This window comes from Aspergillus terreus, genomic scaffold (genome assembly GCF_000149615.1).
Source record: "Aspergillus terreus NIH2624 scaffold_9 genomic scaffold, whole genome shotgun sequence".
Classification (NCBI taxonomy): Eukaryota; Fungi; Ascomycota; class Eurotiomycetes; order Eurotiales; family Aspergillaceae; genus Aspergillus; species Aspergillus terreus.
The window spans coordinates 1354171-1375768 of record NT_165932.1 but is presented as its reverse complement, the minus strand read 5'-3'; the positions used below and the strand labels follow the sequence as shown (position 1 = coordinate 1375768).

General features: G+C 53.8%; 7 protein-coding genes across 7 annotated transcripts; 4 read left to right on the top strand and 3 right to left on the bottom strand.

Moving 5' to 3' along the window:
- Positions 1 to 565: 565 nt before the first annotated feature.
- On the bottom strand, positions 566 to 2051 carry ATEG_06758 (uncharacterized protein; the record flags this gene model as incomplete). Its single annotated transcript, XM_001215936.1, has 2 exons — positions 566 to 1926; positions 1985 to 2051. The coding sequence occupies 2 exons, from the start codon at positions 2049 to 2051 to the stop codon at positions 566 to 568; spliced, it is 1428 nt and encodes a 475-aa protein (XP_001215936.1).
- Positions 2052 to 2825: 774 nt separating this feature from the next.
- On the bottom strand, positions 2826 to 5336 carry ATEG_06757 (putative differentiation regulator (Nrd1); the record flags this gene model as incomplete). Its single annotated transcript, XM_001215935.1, has 1 exon — positions 2826 to 5336. One exon carries the CDS (start codon positions 5334 to 5336, stop codon positions 2826 to 2828), a length of 2511 nt encoding a protein of 836 aa, XP_001215935.1.
- A 798-nt stretch (positions 5337 to 6134) lies between these two features.
- On the top strand, positions 6135 to 7197 carry ATEG_06756 (uncharacterized protein; the record flags this gene model as incomplete). Its single annotated transcript, XM_001215934.1, has 5 exons — positions 6135 to 6147; positions 6417 to 6451; positions 6518 to 6688; positions 6973 to 7102; positions 7145 to 7197. 5 exons carry the CDS (start codon positions 6135 to 6137, stop codon positions 7195 to 7197), a joined length of 402 nt encoding a protein of 133 aa, XP_001215934.1.
- Positions 7198 to 7785: 588 nt separating this feature from the next.
- Positions 7786 to 9569, top strand: ATEG_06755 (asparagine--tRNA ligase DED81; the record flags this gene model as incomplete). The annotated part of the gene is made up of 2 exons (XM_001215933.1): positions 7786 to 9383; positions 9443 to 9569. The coding sequence occupies 2 exons, from the start codon at positions 7786 to 7788 to the stop codon at positions 9567 to 9569; spliced, it is 1725 nt and encodes a 574-aa protein (XP_001215933.1).
- Positions 9570 to 10587: 1018 nt separating this feature from the next.
- Positions 10588 to 12058, top strand: ATEG_06754 (putative transmembrane transporter; the record flags this gene model as incomplete). Its single annotated transcript, XM_001215932.1, has 3 exons — positions 10588 to 10888; positions 11113 to 11481; positions 11661 to 12058. The coding sequence occupies 3 exons, from the start codon at positions 10588 to 10590 to the stop codon at positions 12056 to 12058; spliced, it is 1068 nt and encodes a 355-aa protein (XP_001215932.1).
- A 6231-nt stretch (positions 12059 to 18289) lies between these two features.
- On the top strand, positions 18290 to 18748 carry ATEG_06753 (uncharacterized protein; the record flags this gene model as incomplete). Its single annotated transcript, XM_001215931.1, has 2 exons — positions 18290 to 18523; positions 18674 to 18748. 2 exons carry the CDS (start codon positions 18290 to 18292, stop codon positions 18746 to 18748), a joined length of 309 nt encoding a protein of 102 aa, XP_001215931.1.
- Positions 18749 to 19210: 462 nt separating this feature from the next.
- Positions 19211 to 20437, bottom strand: ATEG_06752 (uncharacterized protein; the record flags this gene model as incomplete). Its single annotated transcript, XM_001215930.1, has 3 exons — positions 19211 to 19913; positions 20051 to 20110; positions 20232 to 20437. 3 exons carry the CDS (start codon positions 20435 to 20437, stop codon positions 19211 to 19213), a joined length of 969 nt encoding a protein of 322 aa, XP_001215930.1.
- Between the last annotated feature and the right edge of the window lie 1161 nt (positions 20438 to 21598).

Genomic DNA, 21598 nt, shown 5'->3' with positions numbered 1-21598 from the left:
TATATCGTATCAGGAATGTAGGACTGCATTCCGTACACCCTGACGAGTCACTAGAATGTCTTGCACGCTGCATGCAAGCCACCCTCCAAAGTACAAGACAAATAAGCACGCGGCTTCGAGACAAACAATGTGAAACATCCTCTCACATATCTGCATGCCGCTTACGACCTCCCCCAGCCTCGCTGCACACTTCCCTCCTATCTTGCGGTGAAGGATTGCTACATACACACATGCAGCCAGCTGTCTGAGATCTTGCAGGCCCGTCCGGCTTCCCCCGGAGCATCCGACGCAAACGCAAAAAAAGTACTCGATACATCATGCCCTACCACAGCCACGCCTAAGAGCTTCAGCTGCAGCCACCCGGACGCGCGCTCACCAGCTCTCGTCATCGGACTCCACGTGAGTGCGCCCCCCGTAGCCGTAGTACCGTTCACTTGCCGAGTCGTCTAGATCGAACTCCTCGTCGTCGGACGCCGCGTGGCGTCGGTATTTGCTATACGCGGCCATGGCCTCGTCGTCCTCGTCGTCCCACGAGAGCTCCTCATCAGGGTAGTCGTTGGCCGGGTTATTTTCCGCTGGTGACGGACGTTAGCTTTACTGCAGGCAAGAATGTGCCGTTGGGTGAGGGCGAACCGTTTGAATCTCCGTCCTCGCTGTCCCACCGGTCTTCGTCGTCCTCGTCATCCACCACAAAATGCTCCCAGTACTCCTCGTCCTCCTGCGTGATGACAATCACGCCAATGTCCTGCCGTGTGGCGTCGATGCCGCGGCCGGTCTCCAGATCCACCAGCGGGTTCGCGAGCCACGGCCCGCCGTCGCCCAGCGGCCGGCGCACATACGTATCGTAGACGTACTCGCCGTCGTCGCTCTCGTCGTCCGGCTCGACAGCCGTCCCCGCTGCAGGCCCAGCCCGATGCGTATTCGGCGTGCGCGGCTGGTACTTTAGCGGCGGTTTCGGCAGCACGACCTGCGCACTGCCACCGCCAGACGCACTCCCATTACCCTCCGGCCGCTCCTCCTCATCCCCACGCACCCCCTCCTCCTCCAGCTCCAGCGCAATCTGCTCAAACTCCCGCGCCAGCCGCTCCGACTCGTCGTCCCAGTTACTCTGCCGCTGCGTCTGCGCCTCCTTCTCCAGAACCTCCGAAATATGCGCTTTCGCCGCCGAGATGGCCGTCTTGCGCTGCTCGCGCCACTGCCTCTCCGCCTTGTTGACGACAGGCCGTTTGCGCGCGCGCGCCGCCCCCGTCTCTGCAGTCATCGCCGGCTCAACACGCACCGGCTCGTCCGCTCGCAGCGCCGCCTCCGCGACTAGCGATGCCTGCCGCGAGTGCGCCGTGCGCCGCAGCTTCTCGACCAGCACCGCCACCCCGCCAGCGCCGTCCTTGCGTTTCTGCACGCCGGCCCCCGTCGAGCCTCGCAGGAGGCTCATCGGCGTGCTGGCGCGCGAGATCTGGAACCGGCGGAGGGGCGTTTCGCGCCCACCACCGGTTGACGCGGTGTCTTCAGACGCGGCTGTGGAGTTCGCTGAAACATCGGTAGGCTTTGGGGATGCAGTAGCACCGCGCTCTCTAGTAGCAGTAGTAGATGGAGGCGAAGGAGCAGGCGACGCATGCAAAGCCCGCTTGAACTTCTCGTCGGCTTCCTTCCGCGCCGCGGCGAGACGCTTCTCCTCGCGAAACTCCGCCCCAGGCGACGTGGCTCGCACCAGCGGGACGCCGAGCCCTTCCGATGCCGCGGCCGCCGGGCGCGTGCGAGGCACACTGAAGCTGCTCACGCTGCGGGGGCTGCGGATCGTCCGCTGCGCTGTTGACAGCGGCGAGGGACTGGGCGAGCTGGTCTGCCGGCCATCGCTGGTGATCTGGACGCGCTGGAAGACAAAGTCCGTAAAGCGGCGTTTGGACTGGTGGAGCTCGGATTGGATGTCTGATCGTGTTAGCTGGTGCTTGAGGGAGATGGATCTTGCTCCAGAGCTTGTTCTTACATAGGGTCTCCGGTGGCTCCTCTTCCCGGCGACGTTTGATGCTGATCTGCTCCGGGGGCAGGGCCATTGTGGGAAGAATGGATTCCGACAGGACTGAGACTATGTCTGGGTAAAACAGCACATCCACGAGAGATGAGATCAGGGATGGAGGAGTGACGGATGGATGGCGAAGCTTGCTGCTGTTACTTTCTGCTCCGACTCAAACGGGTTAGCGCGTCCGCAGTTCCTCATGACTGCACGTGACCACATCCGCTGTTGATGTTTTTCCTAATCTGGATACGATCCATAATGTCGAGATGCATCTACATGTACTTTGCATGTACGAACCAATTCGTGATCTTGTTCGTTTTTGCTATATCCCCATTGCCCACATCCCTCACCGCAACTATATAACCCGTGTTTCGCACCCAACATGCAACAGGCGCACTCAGCTGCCCTGTATTACTTCCGTCAAATGGCATCGCAAATGCAAAGGGCAAAATGGACATAAAGAAGAGACCAGGGCCAGACCAATCGAGGCATAGCCACATCCCCGCCGTCTTCATACCCAACTGGAAAGACAACCGAACAGGAAGACAGGAAGAGGGAAGAAAGATAGGAGAAAAGTCATACCCAGCTAGCAATACAGGTTGGTATAAGAAGATTATTAAAAGTTGTATAATGTGCGTTGGCGGAGAACGAAATTTGCACAGACAAATCAGAAGGATAGAAAAACGTTGATCAAACCAATACAAAGAAAGGAAGCAAATATGATGATAATACTGGAAAGACAGAATGATATCCAGGATTAAGATGAGGCCCACTGCTGGTCAAACAGGCTGCTCATGTTGATAGAAGGGGATCATTTCGCTCCAATTTCTTCCTCGGCCCAGCCGGGCAGCGAGCTCTCGTTCTGGATGGCTAGCCCAAACCCGGTGTGGTTCAGGCCTCCGAGCGCTGATGTGAAGCTGGAGAAGCTGCTCTGAGGTTGGTGGGCGATCCCCGAGCGCGTGTGTCCGGGTTGGCTGGAGACCGGGCCGAAAGGTTCCTGCGAGAATGAGGGCAGACTGACCGCGCGGGAATGCTGAGCCCGGGGCACGTTCAAGCTGCTTGTACTCGCCGTCGCATGGTGGCTTGGACCGGTGGGACCGTTGCTGACATTCAGAAAGCCGTTACTGGACGGCTTATGCTGATGTAGAGGCGCTTCGATGCTCCCGTTTGTCAGCTCGGCAGTGCTGGTTCCATTGTACAGAGGCTGCGGCGGCGGCGGGTTCTGGGACTGGGATTGCAAAGAACCCAACGCCATCGGGTCGTTCAGCCGGTTCTCTTGTTCCTGAGCCTGTTGAGCGGACATCTGGTTCAAGTACATAGTGAGCGGATTGTTCGCCCCCACATTCAGGACGCCGGACGGAGAAGACACAGTTTGCAGAGGGTGCCGGCCTTGTTGGCCATTCTGCGAGCCCGTTGAGCCGGGTGCCGGAGACAGGGCGGGCCGGGACGGGCTGGACTGTGAGCCGGACTGGCTGAGGTTTTGCTGGAAACCGTTCAAGGCCGGGGAAGGAGACTGAGGACCCTCCATTCCAGATCCATTGCGACCCTGTTGCCCGTTCCCAGTCTGACGAGGAGGGTTGCCGCAACGGTCCTTGCCGAAGTTAATCTTGAAGCGCTTGTACTCTTCCCGATTGCGCATGCCCTCGATGGCCTTGATGGCATTGGCGATGTTAGTGAAGTTGACAAAGGCGCAGCTCTTCTCACGCAGCGTGTTCACCAATTCGATCTCTCCGTACTCGGAGAAGTCCTGGCGAAGGCGCTCCTCCGCCCAGGACTCGTCCAGGTTGCCCACATACACATTCCGGGAGGCACCACCGCTGACTGCCAGGGCAATCGCGGGAGGAAGAGGGCCGGAGTGCTTTCCCCAGCCGATTTTCAACCGACGATTGTGGATCATCAGACCCTGAAGGTTACTCAGGGCGTAGAATGAGGCAGCCGACGTCGGGTCGATGAACGTGACGAAGCAGATGTGCTTATCGGGAATGTAGCGAATATGGTGCAGAAGACCGCCACGAACCACATTACAGATCTCCTCGATGGTCGTTTCCGGGTGGATGTTGCCGAGATAGATGGTCCGGTTGCCTAGGTTGTTCACGCCGCCCGCCGTGGTGGCCACGGCAGCAGCAGCGACGGATTGCTGCGCGAGAGCGTTGGTGATCAGGTCGCGGTCTGCCGAGTTGAGGATATGCGCATATCCCGGCGCAATCCCCAGGAACTGGGCGGCATTCTGTTGCTGAGTCTTAGAGACGTACGCGCATCGATCCTTGCCATAGAAGACGCGTCTCGGAGCCTGCCATTTGGCCTCCTGGGGCAGCTGAGAGACGGCCTTCATGGCGTTGCTGATGGACAGGTAGTGCACGAAACCGATCGCCTTCTCTTTCACGATCTTGACCGTATCGATGGGGCCGAACTTGCCCAGCTCCTCGCGCAGCTCCTCCTCCGTCATCTCCTCGGGAAGATTGCCAAGGTACACGTTGCGGGACGCACCCGACTGCTGCACAGCCAGAGCCACAGACGTGGGGACCTGCGACGGCTTTCCCCAACCCACCTTGATGTCATTGCCCTTGATGGCAAGCTTTTTCAGAATGGCATCGGAATGGAAATGCGTGGCGGAATTGCTGTCCAGGAACGAGATGAAGGCGCAGTTCTTGTCGGGAAGCAAACGGACCGATTCGATCTGACCGCTGCGAACATGGTTCAAAATCTCCTCCGCCGAGGTTTCCGCGGGAATGTTGCCCAGATAGACGGTTCGGCTGGTACCCGAGAGCAAGCCCGGAGTCACCGACGCGGCGGGACTGCCAAACGCCGCGTTTCCCAGACCGCCCATGCCTCCCACCGGGGATTGAGGACCACCCAACAGCTGGGAATTGGCCATTGCGTCAGTTGGCATCATTCCCTGATAGAGTCCATGACTCTGCGGGCCCTGCGTGGGGCTTCCCAATTGGTTCTGGTGATTCTGCGCGTGGGCGGAGGGATTGGTCTGGGGGAAGCCTCCAAAGTTGGTGAATTGGGGCGAGGCAAAAGCGGAGGGAGTACCTGGTTGGAAGGGACTGCCGAGGAGGAGCTGGGAGGGGAGGAGAGGAGTGAAGTTCATATCGAACGCGGCACCGGAGGAGGCCATGTTGTCCGTGTTGTGCTGTCCGGGGGAGGTGTTGATGGCGGGAATGTTGGCTCGACGGGCGTTGCGGTCCGAGAAACCCTGCAAGGGGAGATTGTTCGAGTTGTAGGCTCCGTGGGAAAACCCGGTGTTGTCGGCGCTCAGATGCGAGAACTTCGAAGGGATCAGACGACTCGGGATGCTTGCGGCATCGGAGGTTTGCATGGCGAGGAAGAATGAAAGGGCGTCGACGCGGTTGTCCCCTGAGGATACAAGAGGGAACGAAGGAACAACAGGATGAAGGAATGACCTGTAGAGAATCAACCGATAAGATTAAAAATTACAAAAAAGAAGGATACAGGGGAAGAAAGGAAGGAAGGAAGGAAGAAAGAAAGAAAGCAAAGAGAGAATGGGGAAATGGTAGAATGGAAAGGAGGAAGTGGTGAAAGAGGAAGAAAATAACTGGAGCAGGAGAAAGACCAATGGCGACGTGTCGAGAAGATGGAAGGCGTGGAGTGGAATGTGCACAGGATAACGGTTGGTTGGTGGAACAGCGCAGGGACTCACTCACCTGTTAGTGTCCTAGTTAGGGGGAGAACCTCCCGCGGGTAGGAGAGACTCCAACAGAGAGAAAGAAGAATATAGAAAAAAATATCAAGTCCACCGAAGAAGAATAAGAGGCGAAAAAGAGGAACGAAGAGGAACCCAAACAAAGAGATAACCTCCTGGGCCACGGAAAGGGATAAGAGAGAGGAATTGGCTCTGGGGTAAAACCGAACGAAGAGAAGAAGAATGAGAAAAGAAGAATAAACTAGGAACAGAAAAGAATAATCAAATGAAGAGAGAATGGAATGAAATTAAAGAGGGGGGAGGAGTCCAGAAGGAGTCCAGAAAGGGAAAAAGAAGGTGAGTACGGGGAGGGACTAGTAGTAGTGTTGCTGGGAAGGGAGAGGAAAAGGGGGTTGGTTCTTCACCAGACGATATACGGAGGTGAGGGAGTGTCCGTCAGTCCATGAAGACAGTATGTATCGGAAAAGTAAGTAATAAGTAATATAAAAGCAGGGTGGATCTGCAACGAAGGACTATTTTTTAGGGGATGGATGGACCCAGTCGATCAAGAACAGTAGAACATGGGAGAAACGAAGGAAGTAGAACAAGGGATCGACTCCCTGGGGATTGTAGATGCCCAGGAGATGGAAGAAATGCAATTATCAAAGAAGAAGAAGAATGCAGATGAAGATGAAGAATAGGAACCGGGTCCGATGGTTGAATGTATTGAAAGGGGAAGAAAACAAATGCCAATAGTTTGGGTCGGAGAACGTGGAGAAAAGCCAAATCATGTAAGCAAGGTTGAAAAGGGGTTCCTTCCCTCTGAAGAGTCTAACTAACTACCTAGTAGTTAGTAGTTATTTCTTCTGTCCGTTCTCCTGATTGATAACGTCTCGATCCTAGATTCCTTCATCACGGTAGCCTATCCAAACATTGAGTCGTCCTGTTTCGTCACAATAGGTGTGATCCATCCTCACTCCCGCTATTCCGGTAGTATCACCGGTCTTCGGGATCGTCATAGGACTGAGGTCAGTATCGACGGGACGAGTCCAAACCCTAACGGACCGTTCTTCAGAGATCATCTTATCCGGATAAGGCTCTCCGGGGATCGGAACGAGAGATTAATATTAATGAGGTGGGGTGTCCCGCAAAGGTAGTCGAGTGTTCAATATCCATGGATGGATGCAGTCAACCCATTCAATCCTAAACAGGACGGATCCAGGTTGATCCGCTTCCGCTGCAGAATATCACCTGACTCTATCTTTCAAGACAGCAAAATGAAGTAAATATGAAAATAATCTCTTTTGCTTAGCTGAATGCCTTCAATGTGATGCAGAAGACTGTCACAGAGGTATCCCGAGGTCCTCTGGAAGTAATTCTGGGGTCTAACGGAGAGGCGCCCACCGCTTCTACAGAGTATGGTCATATACATATACCGTTCGGTATGTATACCTACTTCGTACAAATGTCCCTACTCCGTATAGACGGAAATTGTCTGTCTCAATTCTTCGTGAAGAGTGACCAGTCCGATTCATAGTCGCGTGGCTATGATAATCGCCCTTGCATGGAACAGGTCACTATTGACCTCAAATCATACCAAAATGCTCCTTGACAATACGGATCATTGCCTAGGTAACATCCCAAGTATCTGGGCAAATAAATGCATATCTGGGAGGATTCAATAACCGAAGTCTGGGATATATGTACATACCTAGGTACGTTAGTTATCAGGAGTATGAATTCTTGATGCCTGACGGCTCAGGCCGCAATGTGGGGGAAGATACGGACGGGAAAATCCAGAAATTTACCCCTCCAGGGAATTCATCCCGTCGCCTTCACCTTCTGTGCGGTTTATCTCTCTCCGCGGAACTCTCCCTCATCTCTCTTTAGGTCGGTCTGAGCCTTCCCATCAGGTAAGTTGGCTTCAATCCGTCCGCATCTCAATCAATGCCGCATTCCCATCCCTTCTTTGTCCCGATAAGGCCTCCCCTAGTGACTCATATGTCCGCCGAGTCGCTATCTATCAGTCACAGACACCGCCCCTCCTCACCTTCACTCTTTAAAAGATCCTTTCTCTCTCAGTCCAATTCGCACTCCCTAACATCTCCATCCCTAGTCAACCAAAATGACGTCCATCTACATCGACGAGGACGTCGGAAGAGACGACGCCTCCGCCACCGGCTCCGAATCCGCCCCCTACAAGACCCTCGTCCATGCGTTCATGCAACATCCGCCCGCCGATGGCGTCCAATATTTGACGCGCAAATCCCAGACCGACCCCGTGGGGGAGAATGTCGACCCCGCCGCCAAATTGGAGTGGAAGCCCGCCACCAAGTCCGCCTTGAAGAAGGCCACCAACCTCTACGAACAACGGAAGAAGAAGGCCGCCAAGGAACACGAGCTCGCCATTCGGGAGAAGCAGGAGGCCGAGAAGCGTCAACAAGTGCTGGAGGAGGCGAAGAAGGTCGTCATCAAGGAAGACCCTTCTCTCCCCAAGCCCGTGAAGATCCGTCTGGACGAGACCGATCCGGCCGTCGTCAAGCTGGGATCCCCCGAGTCTGATACCCCGGGAACCCGTGTGCGCGTGCTCGGTCGTATCCATCGTCTGCGCGCTCAGAAGGATGTTATCTTCATCACCCTGGCCGACGGCTACGGCTACATGCAATGTATCCTGACCGGTAACCTGACCAAGACCTACGATGCCATGACCCTCACGATCGCGACCTCCATGGCCATCCACGGTGAGATGCGTGCGGTCCCTCCCGGCCAGCACGCCCCTAACAACCGCGAACTCCACGCCGACTTCTTCACCGTCATTGGCCGCGCCGCCGGTGACAAGGAAGCCATCACCAACCGTGTCGCCCACGACGCCGACCCCCAGACCCTCTACGACAACCGTCACCTCGTCCTCCGCGGAGAGACGGCGTCGGCCGTCATGAAGGTGCGCGCCGCCACGCTGCGCGCGTTCCGTCAGACCTTCGAGGAGCACCGCATGCTGGAGGTCACCCCGCCCGCCATGGTGCAGACCCAGGTCGAGGGCGGTAGCACCCTGTTCAAGTTCGACTACTACGGCGAGAACGCATACCTGACCCAATCGTCCCAGCTCTACCTGGAGACCTGTCTCCCCTCCATGGGCGACGTCTTCTGTGTGTGCCCCTCCTTCCGCGCCGAAAAGTCCCTGACCCGCCGCCACCTGTCGGAATACACCCACATCGAAGCCGAGCTGGACTTCATCACCTTCAACGACCTCCTGGACCACCTTGAATCCGTCATCTGCCGCGTCATCGACCTGACCCTCGCCGACCCGGCTACCGCCGCCCTCCTGAAGCAGCTCAACCCCGACTTCAAAACCCCCAGCCGCCCCTTCCGCCGCATGAAGTACTCCGACGCCATCCAGTGGCTGCGTGAGCACGACATCCCCAATGAAGAGGGCAAGCCCCACGAGTTCGGCGACGACATCGCCGAGGCCGCCGAGCGCAAGATGACCGACATGATCAACCAGCCCATCTTCCTCACCCACTTCCCCGCCGAGATCAAGGCCTTCTACATGAAGAAGGATGTCGAGGACCGTCGCGTCACCGAGAGTGTCGACGTCCTCATGCCCGGTGTCGGCGAGATCGTCGGCGGCAGCATGAGAATGGACGACTGGGACGAGCTGATGGCCGCCTACAAGCACGAGGGCATGGACCCCTCCCCCTACTACTGGTACACCGACCAGCGCAAGTGAGTGTTCCTATTTACCTACCCCACTCTGACTGCGCAAGAGCTAACATCGTCGATAGGTACGGTACCTCCCCCCACGGTGGCTACGGTCTGGGTCTGGAGCGGTTCCTGGCTTGGTTGTGCGCTCGCTACACTGTGAGAGAATGCAGCTTGTACCCCCGCTTCACGGGTCGGTGCACGCCTTAGATGTTGATACGAAAGAGTATAGACCATCACGTTTCCAATGAGTTGAGGTTGAGATACATTACATTAAACAGTAGATGTTTTGCACCATATAATTATCCTACATAGCGTATTCTTGCAAAACATACTGCTTCTCCAAAGGATACTTCACTTCCCCAACGGCCGCATCTCAACCTCCTCCTGGGCCGTCCCTGCAATATCATACCGCACGGATACCTGCGTCGACTTCCGAATAAGTCATCCATCGTCAAAGGATGGTTCAGTCGTCGGCTCCAATACGACCATGTCACGACAACCCAGTATGATACGTATATCCCTGAAACAGGGCTGCAATTGTCCGCGAACGGGGAGAAGAACGGTGGTAGTAACCTGGCAGAGTACAAGACTATATCCATGGATATTGTCCCTGTTATTGATACATAGACGATTTTGAAGAGCTATTGCAGCGCCATGGCGGCCGTTGGTGGAACTTTTAGTGTTGTATTTTCCCTTTCACATGCACGAAATGTCATGCTTGTTAACCTGCTTATGGCTTCGTTTCAGGTCAGCCCACGCCAGTGAGCCTAAGGACTAAATAAGTCAAGCGGGCAAACCCTTTCGTCACTTATTAGCAGGACGATACCTCGTCCATGCAGCGCTAGGTGGTCAACAAGACGCGCATACATTGTTAGCTTTCTGCCCCTGCTATTTGAATGGGACGAGGTCGAAAAAGGATGTTCACACCGACCAACGGTTTGTATACACGGTAGATCGCGGTCCATCGAGGCAGAGGGCGTGGCCGGATTGTCTCCGGAACAATCGAGTGGCTGAATATGTTTTACTAAGGTTTCATTCGACCGCAGGATATTCTGGCCCTTGCACTACCCTTAATAACCTTGCAGCTTCCTCCTCTCACAAGGGTGTTAAGGGCAGCGGTCTGTCTTGACTTACCAACAGTCCTCTCATCCTGGTCAAGAATTACGAAAGATGACACATAGGAAGGATGGAGAAACAACCAGCACAAGCAATCAACAAAGTTGAGATGGCCGAAAATGGGACTTCTTCTGTGGATGAAACGCGGGAGAAATCACGTCTGCGTAAGATTGATATCCATCTGATGGTGCCTCTCTGGGTCATATTCGTCTTTGGATTCTTAGACCGAATCAACTTAGGCAATATCAGTGTCCTAGGCATCATGCCCGAACTTCGGATGACAGGAACAGAGATGACAATCGCAATGCAAATATACTTTGTTCCTTATATTTTAACGGACATCCCCAGCAACATCATCCTCAAAATATTCGCGTCTTCGACGTGGATCAGCGCTCTGTCTTTCTTCTGGGGTGAGCATGCCGAATCAATTTGCACTACTATTATTGACGTGGAGTCAAATAGGTATCGCGTGTATGTGCCAGGGATTTTTTAAGAAACGGATCTGGTCTGATTGCATGCCGGTTCATTCTGGGCCTCTTCGAGGGCGGATTCGTTCCTGGTTGCGCTTATCTCATGTCCATGTACTATCATAGATATGATTTTCAAAAGCGTTTCTCATTCTTATGGGCTGCAGGTCTTGTCGAAGGGGCCTTCGGGGGACTCCTAGCCTTTGCGCTCTACCATATGCATGGCTTGGGCGGTTACTCTGGCTGGCGGTGGATCTTTATCATTGAAGGACTCCTCTCGATTGTGTTCGCGATGCCGGTCAAATTTATCATCGCAGATTGGCCAGAACACGCCAAGTTTCTCAGCGAGGATGAGAAGCAACTACTGAGAGAGCGCAACTCGCGTGATGACGGTGGAGGAGCGAGAATGGATCGACTCGATGGACCCGCGTGGAAACGGATCATGTCTGACTGGAAGCTCTATGTCGGCAGTCTGATCTATCTTCCTCTGGTTACCCCACAGCCCTTTTTATCCCCTCTATTGTCAAATCCCTTGGGTACTCTGGAGTGGATAGCCAGGTGCACAGTATTCCTGTCTGGGCGGTTGCAGTAGTCGTCACAGTGATTGTCTCGTTCTTGACAGACCGATTACAGCATCGGTATGGCTTCATCATGTTTGGTGTGATATCTGCCAGCATTGTGTACACCATCCTGTTATGTCAGGGTCCTCATCCAGGCGGTCTCAATGTGCATGTCCGTTATATGGCTGTGTTTATCGTGACCACCGGGTGCTACATCGTTCAGCCTGTCGCAATCGTGTGGATGGCGAACAACCTAAGTGGACATTATAAGCGGGCTATCGGCCTCGCAATTCAGATCGGTCTTGGGAATCTGGGTGGGATTGTCGCGAGTAATATCTTCAATTCGGATGCCGCACCGCGGTACACCGTCGGTTACAGCGTCTCGCTTGCTATGGTTGTCCTCTGCGGCATCATGGGCACTGTCTTTGCAGCCGGGCTGGCGATTGAGAATAAGAAGCGGGATCAAGGTCAGAGGGATTACCGATTCCAGTTGGACGAAACGATCCGCAATAATCTCGGGGACGATGACCCTACATTCCGTTTCAGCCTGTGAGATCTGAGCAGAGCTTACAATTCATCATTGGGGGGTGGCAAGTTTGTACATAAGGGGGTCCCAGTCGACAATTCCATTGGGAGCCAAGAGGCTTTCGTACTTGTGACGTATGGGGCGACTAGAGAAAGGAGAGGAGAATAGGTACTGAGCTTTTCAAAAGCGTAGGAGAGATCTGCGAGAAGATGTAAACGAAATGGAAGGGTCCGGTAACTATATTCATACCTTAAATCTAACGGACAGCCTCTGTTGAAGGCAGGTGACTTCCTTCCGTCGTCATCTCACACCACGCCATGCCATCCATCCAGGTCGCATTGACACGTCCTTTTACGCTTCATTAGAGAAGACTCGGGTTCATACTCACTGCTCGCATTCGTGAAGTGCCTGTTAATTCACAATATCGCGTCAACAGTTGAGATCACCCCAGTCCTGACAGATAAGAGGCCCAAGGCCGTCTCCCCTCACCCTTCGAGCTGCCAGTCCTGTTCCCCATCTTCCGAGCTAGATCACTCTCCTCGCAACTCCCGCGAGATACCCAAGTCAGAGGCGCTCGCTTTGGCGATGAGGCCTTTGCGTCGTCCCAGGTTGGACGGAGCCTACCGGCCTACCATACATGTGGATGTAAATATAGTAAGTACGAACTTTGACTCAAACTTCCTGTTCACCAGCACAACTAACGAGAGGCTAGACACCAATCAGTATCAGAGCCAGTACCTAAGGGCAACCCATCAACGGAACATCAGTTATATCACCCGGATCTGACGAAATGACCGCCAAGACCAGGCATGGTATTCATTCGACGTGAGCTTCCAACAACACCCCAGGGCTAGGATCCACAAACACAGAACCACGTCCCGCAGATCGAGAAATGGGCTGAGCCCAAGCCATTTTGATTGTGACTTGGCCTGGCTACTGACGTCGACCGTGGGATTCCGTCCTTCTCTCCTGACCACCTGACCCCCTGGACGCGGGCATAGCGGCTAGGATCTCGTCGTGCGACGCACCGGAGCGTATGACAGAGATGACTTCGGAGACAGTCTCCTCTCCTTCGTTGCAGACTACGTCTAAGAGTCGTTCCAGGAAGCTCCTGTAGTATTCCGTGTTTGCGTGTTCGTCAGCAGTCTGGTTGGAATGATCATGTCGGCTACCCATTCCGTTTCTATGGCCATGTTAATTACATCAGTCATACGAAACAACAGAGAAACCTGCAGTGCATTAACCTGCAGTGCGCCATCATCTTACCTTTGATCTGGCTGTTGACCGCGCTGCTCCATCTTTCTTCTGGAGGTGATACTGTCCTGAATGCCGATAACGTTACAGATGGGCGGCGACGGGTTTTGTCGATCTTCGACACCGGGCGTATCGTTTCCTTTGGCGAAGGAAAGGTCCGGATTATGCGCTCGATGGGGTGGTGGGAGGAATGACGATTGGTGGTGGGCGTCTTGACCTCAGAAAAAAACCTATCTAAAATGAACAGCGAAGATTCGAGGGTGTTCTTGACTGTGGCAACGTCAGTCGACGCAGGTTGCGAACCAGCGAATGCCGTGTTGGCCGGATTCTTCCCACGCACCGGAGACGACTGCGTGGGTCTCGACCAAACGCGAGGTTGTCCGAAGGCAGCTAAAACATCAAGGTTGGATAGACAGAGAAAACAATAATCATAACTGAGGGTAACCAGAGCTGCGCTGATCCTGTCGCTGTGGGGGTTCCTCCTCTAAATGGTCTGGAGTACTTGTGGAGGTGTCGCTCAAAGAAGGCTCGGGCTCGGAGTCATGGACGGCAAAGGACAGCCACTCGTATGCGTATGGGCAGGCAAGCTCTCTGTCTGGCGGGAATGAGGCCCGCTATTGCCAGCGGTTGAACTATGGGGAGGCTAAGCGCGGGTGCTTCGACTATGCGCTTCCCAGTCGATTTTCCTGGCAGCCCCAATCATCGCTCGCCAATAATATTGTTTGTCGTTGTACCGGGACACGATGGACGCCGCCGCCATGGAAGGGGCATTTGCCATGGAACGGTCGCAACTGGATATCCAGTAGACGGGCATTGTGATCTACCCATCTTGTTGCTCACGGGTCCGGAATAGTTTGCCGGCCAATCAAGCCAATGGGGCGCGACCATTTCTCTCTAATACTTACCCTGCTTTGCCAATATCAACTTACTCGCCAGAGTTCGAACAGTGCTGCCCCTGAACCTTGAACGTGTGATTTTCTGGAATTTCCAATCGGTATTGGTCTCTATTTCTTCCGCCGCCAACGGATTAAGGGTACCCGATAGAATCAGGCCCCCAAGGGGCTGCTGTTCCATGGGCTGCAAGTATCTTGCAGAGATGCATGCCGACAACATCGCCCAGAGTCAGTCATCCTCTCGAAGACGACCTGCTGACGGTTTAGGTACATGCCATAGATGCACGTCTTCTTCACCTGAACCGCTTATATCACATCACTCACATGACCACTTCCTTGCCTACCGACCGTGGGCACCTCCGAATCTCGACCGCTCGCTCGGCCATCAGCAATCCCAGTATGCCTTCGAACCGGTTGCAGCCTTCATGACACGAAGCTCAGGGGAGCATGAAGACTCGAACGATGATATAGCGTCCAAAGTTGGGCTTTCTGATGCTTGACCTCTATCCCGTTGCAGATGGGGCGGTCACGGCCGTTGGAACAGGCCCGATTTTGCCGGAGAGGGAGGGCCCTGGAAAAGTCTTGGGAGAATCATTCTGTGTCGGTTTGACGGCTTGATGGAGGTAGGTATCAGCTGGATGGTTCCGTCGACCAAATCCAGGTCGCAGGCCATAGGAATGTTTCTGAAAGGGATGTGGCTTTCAACAGCGTGAAACTGAGCAGACAACCCCTAGGCAGTCTCTTTCACACAGGATCATATCCACCCACGGAGTTTGGACAGTCCCTTATCCGTTCAAGGATTCCTTTCTCATCCAAATCGAGCGAAACGAAATGTCCCCGGAGGCTTCGAGATTTCTGTTGACCCACGATCGCCGACACCTTCACAGAACCACGGACTCGCTAGATAAGCCGTTTGTTCCAGGAATTCGACGTGATGGATCGGCCTGTCGATTATCCGTCCTCCTGCCCCGCGAATTACAGGCCAGACGTTGGCTCTGCTCATACCCAAGAGGAATATTGGGAAGTCTCCGCGAAGCCAAATAGGGAGAAGCTGCATGGTCTGCAGAGCAATAACCCGAAAGTGGGATGATTCATCAAGGTATCCAGTGGATACTAAGACCACGATGGGAAAGAGTTTTGGGAACAGCTCCGGGAAGAGGCACTGCGTTGCGGTACAGCATGGCTACCAGGTAGCGTGCAGTCGTACCCTGTCCCCCGGGAGCAGCGATGAGTACGCTTATGATCACAGTTCAGATATATGGTCACACCCTTGCGTCATGGTTGTTTTCTGATTCGGTTCACCCATATAAGTCGAATGAGTGAGGCCTTATATTTGTCCTTGGTTGCCATAGCCGTACTCGCGAATGTTGGTAACAGTGGTAATGGCCTATCCCCTGTGCTGAACAGGTATGAGTGAGAGACAATCAGGACGCAAGAAAGCGAAAACGCCGTCGTATGTTCAATCGCACAATACAAGGCATGGTGTACACACTTTCCTCCGGGGTGGAGGATTTGGGCTCCGACGCTGTAGTCGGACGGCGCCGAAGATATCCAGAGTTAGGATCAGGGATACACGCTGTCGTTGTCATGTCGACTAAGGCTCGTCATCCGATTCGGCCTGATTCGCAGAGTCTTTGTGGGAGGGTCGTCTCGGGTTGGTTGGCCGTTCATCGGTAGGGGCGATCTGACAACATGGTGCATCGTCGGGAGGTATGTATGCACAAGCTGAGCCGTCTCTCATGATTCTTCCACATAGTTAGCAGGTCTTGCAAGCATTGCCGTCCTGCGGTCGGGGGTGTTTCACTACCTGATTCACGTTGGGTTCTTCTTCCCCCTGTTCTGGCAGCAGTGTGCCACGTTTGCCTGTCATCTCCACCCTAAAGCGCGCCGGGAAGGCTTGGTTCTCAAGACGCGCTGTCTGTCCACAGCAGCGAGGCGCCTAAAGTGATCGGTGAAGACTTTGGACAAAGCCTAGACCCCAACCGTGAGCGAGCGCGAGCACGCCCCCGTAACTAGGATAGGGGCTTTTGACTGGAATGACTTTGCTTTGCTTTGCATGCAGAGGGTCAGCGGACGGGCATGCTGGGGATGGCAGCAGGTATCGACAACCTCACGCCGAGGAAGCGTTTAGGGGCCTGGCACCAAGGATCCCCGAGGGAGACGCAACGGTCCGACATAGAATCAAGATCGACCACGCTCTCATCCATTGGCAGGTGGTTCTGCCATATGTGAGCTAGCCCACCGACCACATATCGTGCCTGTTCCAGAGGGAAGCCTTGGACCTCTCAGTCCCTGCACAGGAAGGGAAGTGGACAGAGGCAGAGTGTCAAAGCCTGGCGTCGAGTAGCGCCAATCGGAGCCCTAATTAGTGAAGGAAAATACATCCTGGAGAACTTCATTGGGGCTCCACCATATTATCCCTCCCGGGAACAGGAACCTTCGAGACTCTTAAAACATGAATTACTCGTTTCCTGAGTCCTCATCGGGCTTATGGCCAACTGTTATGCTGCGGATGAATTGTCAAGCACCGTGACAGGTGTATCTAAGATTACTAACGGCGTGCAGATGCAGAATCTTCTCTCGAGTCAAGTCAAAGGAGGGCTCGTCTCTATTGGCATTAGCATTCAACGGACGGTTTGAAGCTCAAACTTTGCCTCAGGGGATCACCCACACGGGTAGAGGAAGTAATTTGAATCCCGCAGCTGGCAATCCTTGACAAGACTGCCATAAGCCCCATTAACACCTGTGAGTTTTACATACCAGGTTCTTCACGGGCCATTTCGGGATTACGCTCAGAAGCCTAGCGCGGAAAGGGCCATCTTTGGAGTTATAGTGAGCGACATGAAGTTACGCTCGAACAACCTAGATGGAAAGAGACCGTCAATATGCTGATGTGCGCTGATGTGCGCTGATGTGCGCTGATGCTCTCTGTGTTGAGGTTCCCTGTCACACTGAATGATGTTTGCTACGAGGGTTCCCTTCTCCTGGAAAGTTGTCTTATCTCGTTCGCTTGGAAATAATTTCCGTCGCCTGGAGATCCGTTCGACCTCGGGTTTAGCGCCTATCGCTTGTTCGCGCTTGTTCGAGGAAGACAGTCGGAGCCTGTCATGACTTCGCACAATGAGACGCCATGGATAGGCTCCATCGCTTAGGGTCGAGTATGATCAGTTGTTTCAATTGCTCTTCAGCTCTACACTGATGTTTACAGCGTGGGTGATTGAACCAGCGTAGGGGACATTGTCTTGATGGGAACAAACAAGGTCTTCCGGTACATGATGTGCTGACACTACTGACAAGCTACCACTGAGTTGCCTATACTAGGTGTATTCTCACACAGGTCTACGATCAACGAGCAAGGATGAAGTCTTCCTACTTTGACCAATAGACCTTAATCGTATGCATGTGCATAAGGCCACTATTACTAAGTTATGAGTATAGTGCAAATATACTCCCAACAAACATCCTGACATTTTGACTTGATCTTCGCATAACACTGACTCACCAGAGGAGTGAGTTCTCCTCAGACATTCCACGAAATCTTGTATGTCTCCCTCAACAAACTTCGACCCATCCCTGGTTATCCCTAGATCGGCTCTCAGACGGTGCACCACCACCACCATCACCATGTCGACATCCACGCCACATGCCCAGAACCCAAGAAGACAATCACATGCGCATGAATGAATCTCTCAGAAGCACATTTCCATCTCTCCCGCGCGCAAGCTCCGGAGTCAATGGGCTGTACTCCCTCTACCACCCTGGGTACATACCAAGGCCACGAAGAATTCCAAAGGGGATGCTTTGCATTCTCTCTCAATCAGGATAGACACCTCCGCACCAAAGACCCAACCCGCGAACCCGGTCAAAGTTTCGCCATGCCAGGCCCCAGTCCCTTACATAGCCGACACGAGATACTATTCGCATGCTCACGCCCTTGCACCGCGCCTAGGGACCTACCAGTACCCATCCCTCCCCCCGGTATATAAGTACCAAAACGACGCGCGCGCCAGCCCCGTAGTATCTAGCTCAACCTCCTTGTTCTTCTCCCCGTCCATTGCGCTTCATCCATACATCCTACAAACAAAGCGAATTCACCGAAAAACAAGCCAACATGCGTCCGCACCTCCTCTCCGCCCTGTGCATGCTCGTCACGGGCATCTACGCCCAGTCCGGGAACACCGGCACAGACACCGGAAACACCCTCTGTACCGGCGCGTGCACGGCGAGCGCCAAGGAGCTGTCGTGTGGACAGCTCGGGAAGCCCGAGGCAAGTTCTCACTACTTTTTCTTTCACCTTCTCACAGGAAAAGGAAAAGGGTTCATACTAACCAGGCTACTGTCAACAGTACAAGGAGAGCAAGGGCTGCTACCGGTGCTGCGTATCTGATGACAATGCCGATGCCTTTGATGACCATATGCATCTTTTCGGGGATGGGAATGAGAAGAGGGGATAGGTTGTTTCCTTTCGTTGTTCTTCCTGTCTTGTTCCGACAAGCGTCCGCTGCGCAATCTACTCGTGCAATATATTGTTGATTTTCTGGAGTCTGGTATCAAGACGGATCCGGAATAGACAGCCCAAAGTTGGGTGGGTTCCTCCCGTCCCTGGGGATGTACGCTTGTACGAAAACAGATTATACAATGTTAATTTATTCTCATGGACACTCTCCGTTACCGTCTATTAGCGTCTTGTCAGACGTCTCCACGTCGGTTCGGGCCGATATGGAGTAGCTACCTACGTTGCATTGGAGACGTTACATTGGAGCGGCCATTTCCAGACCAATGCCCCTAACTTCATGGATTGGAAGAGAGTCAAAGTAAGGCCCTTGTTCAGTTGACCAGATCTATCTATGTAGCCATGCCCAAGCCTATTCCGTGATTAAAATCTATCTGGATACCGCTGAAATCCAGACGTCCAAAAGAAAGAAAGCCTATCCATCATCCGTAACATCATACGCTCTCGTAAAACCTATCACTCTTCGTCGTGTTCACTAATTTCCCAACATCATAGTCTCATATCATGGGTGACCATGTTTCACGAAGACACCTGACGGGGTGACATGCTGATGGCGCTGGCCGTGAGCGTCTTCTCGCTGGCACTGTCGCTCCAGAGGGAGCTATCGGCCGGGAAGATCGATCCACGGGTCGAGTGGATGGGAGAGTCCTCTTCGACACGGACCTTCAGGTGAGGCACCACCAAATCCAGGCCCTTGGTGCCGCTGGCACTGCTGGAGAAGTTGGGATTGTGACGCGGCGGCAGTGGGCGGTGCACTGGCTCGTGCGAGTAGCTCATGGGCTCCGATGCATTGCTGCTGAACGATGAGGCCATCGTCGACGGAGTGTGGGTGAGCGACGGCATGGTGGCGGTGGCGCTCATGAGCGTCGACAAGCTAGCCGAACTACGGTCAGACCGGGACCGACGCACCGCCAGGGGCACCTGACCACCATGGAATTGGGAGAGATATTGCCAGGCCTCGGATGACGCCAGTGGGCTGGTGCCCGCGCTCATCGATATTACCGGCTTCCATTCGGTGGGATCCTGATCCGTCTTGGAGTCGTTCACTTCGGACGGTATCCGGATAGCCGGGGTCTGCTGAGGGGGGAGCTTCGTGGGAGTCATGGGTGCCACAATGGTTCGTGGGGACAAAGGAGGAGAAGTAGGAGGTGTGTAGGAAGAAGAGAGGGAAGTTGAGGAGAGGGAGGCGGAGAGGGGTTTATGAGAGTCCTTGCGACGGCAACTATGATAAATGACTCGGTCAGATGATATCAGGTAAACAGAGAATGCACCGAAGGTTGGGGGAACTTGGGATATAAATAAACTAAACAAGGTGGCTGAGGTCTCCGGGGGCGAGATAAGGCGAACAAATCAGCTTACCTTTCACTGCAGTAGAGGCGAGAGTTATCAGGTGCAGTAATTTGTCTCTCACACATGGCACTACACAGCAGAGTTAGGACCAGCATTCCCGATAAGCGAGCATGACCAATGCGCAAGGGGAACACGACATGATAACGAGAAACAACAATTGGGGGGAATGTGATGCTAGCGTTGGACTTACCAGAAATTGAGGAAGCTGGCGGCCATCTCGGGCGGACAATCGTCGTCGGGGTCACAATGTCTGACCAGCCCGGTGCCTAGCTTGGAGATGGAGTGGTTCACAAAGGATGTACCTTTTCGATGTAGTGCTGGACGAGCAGGTCTGGCCTTGGTTGCATTGGGGCCCGAGGCAGAGCGCCGATGATGAGAGAAATGGCTTTGAGTCATGGATGGCGGTGAGGACCCGGAGGAGATTTATATATGGATGTTGAAAGGTGCCACCGAGATGGGATAGGGCGACCCGTATCTATCCTATCAGGAATGGCCCAGCAATGGTACCTGGCGCCTCTTCCCCAAAAAAGACGCAATGTCTGTGGAGCACAACGGGTCGATCGATCCCCAAGGTATGAGGGATTTGCAGCCAGGGGGGGACCCAAGGCGTGACTGGTGGGAACAATTGTCTCAGGAGGCAGCAGTAGTAGTCATACGTTCCCGGATGGTGCAATGGCAGGGGAACTGTCGGCTGGCCGGGAAATTCTCCTCGTTATACAGTAGGACCAGATAATCTGCGTGATTTTGCCAGAACGACGAAGATGCGCTCAGAGAGAGGCCGCTTTGAAGATTTTGTGTAATTCCAGACGTAACAAAGGAATGATAAGCTTTGCGGTGTTATCTGCTGAGAATCAGTCATGAGCGACCGGTTATCAACGGGCTGTGAGTGGGGAGAGATAAGGACAGTTCGAGTGTGTCCGGCGAGCAACATAAAACATACCTATGCTGGGAATGATGGGGAATGGGAATGATGTGTAGCGTCTTGTTTCTCTGCGTCCAAATGAACGAGGGTGTGTACAGTATGCAGGAGGCTTAAGATCGAATAGTATGCGGGATTTCACAAGTTGACACAGCTCCAGACGAGGTAAATCGCTCGGGAGATCAACTGCGGAGGGCGTACAAGAGGATCAAGGGGGGGAACGACAGACAGAACAAGCCGACAGAAAAGGGTCCGAGTGGTTTAAGAGGGGGATGAAAGATGAGGATGAGGATGCAACGGACGAATATATTTAGAACCGGAAGTCTAGAAGAGGAAGGCGAGCAAGAAAGAAGAGTCAACGTAATCCGAGCACGTCAGGCAAGAACGGTCTAGACTAATGGATAGTGAGCCTGAGGCAGCAACAGCCCTGCTTACCTCACCACTCAAGGTCGCAATCGTCGCTATATTTAGTTGCTGGTGGAGCAGAAGACAGAAAAAAAATCCCCTCGAAGACATCACCGTCAAAGACCATGACTCTCTTTATACTAACATCATCGACTGACCTGGGGAGGTACCGACTTCTCCCTATCACGAACTACTACTGTATCCAGGATGATTATTTTTCTCTAACCGACCGA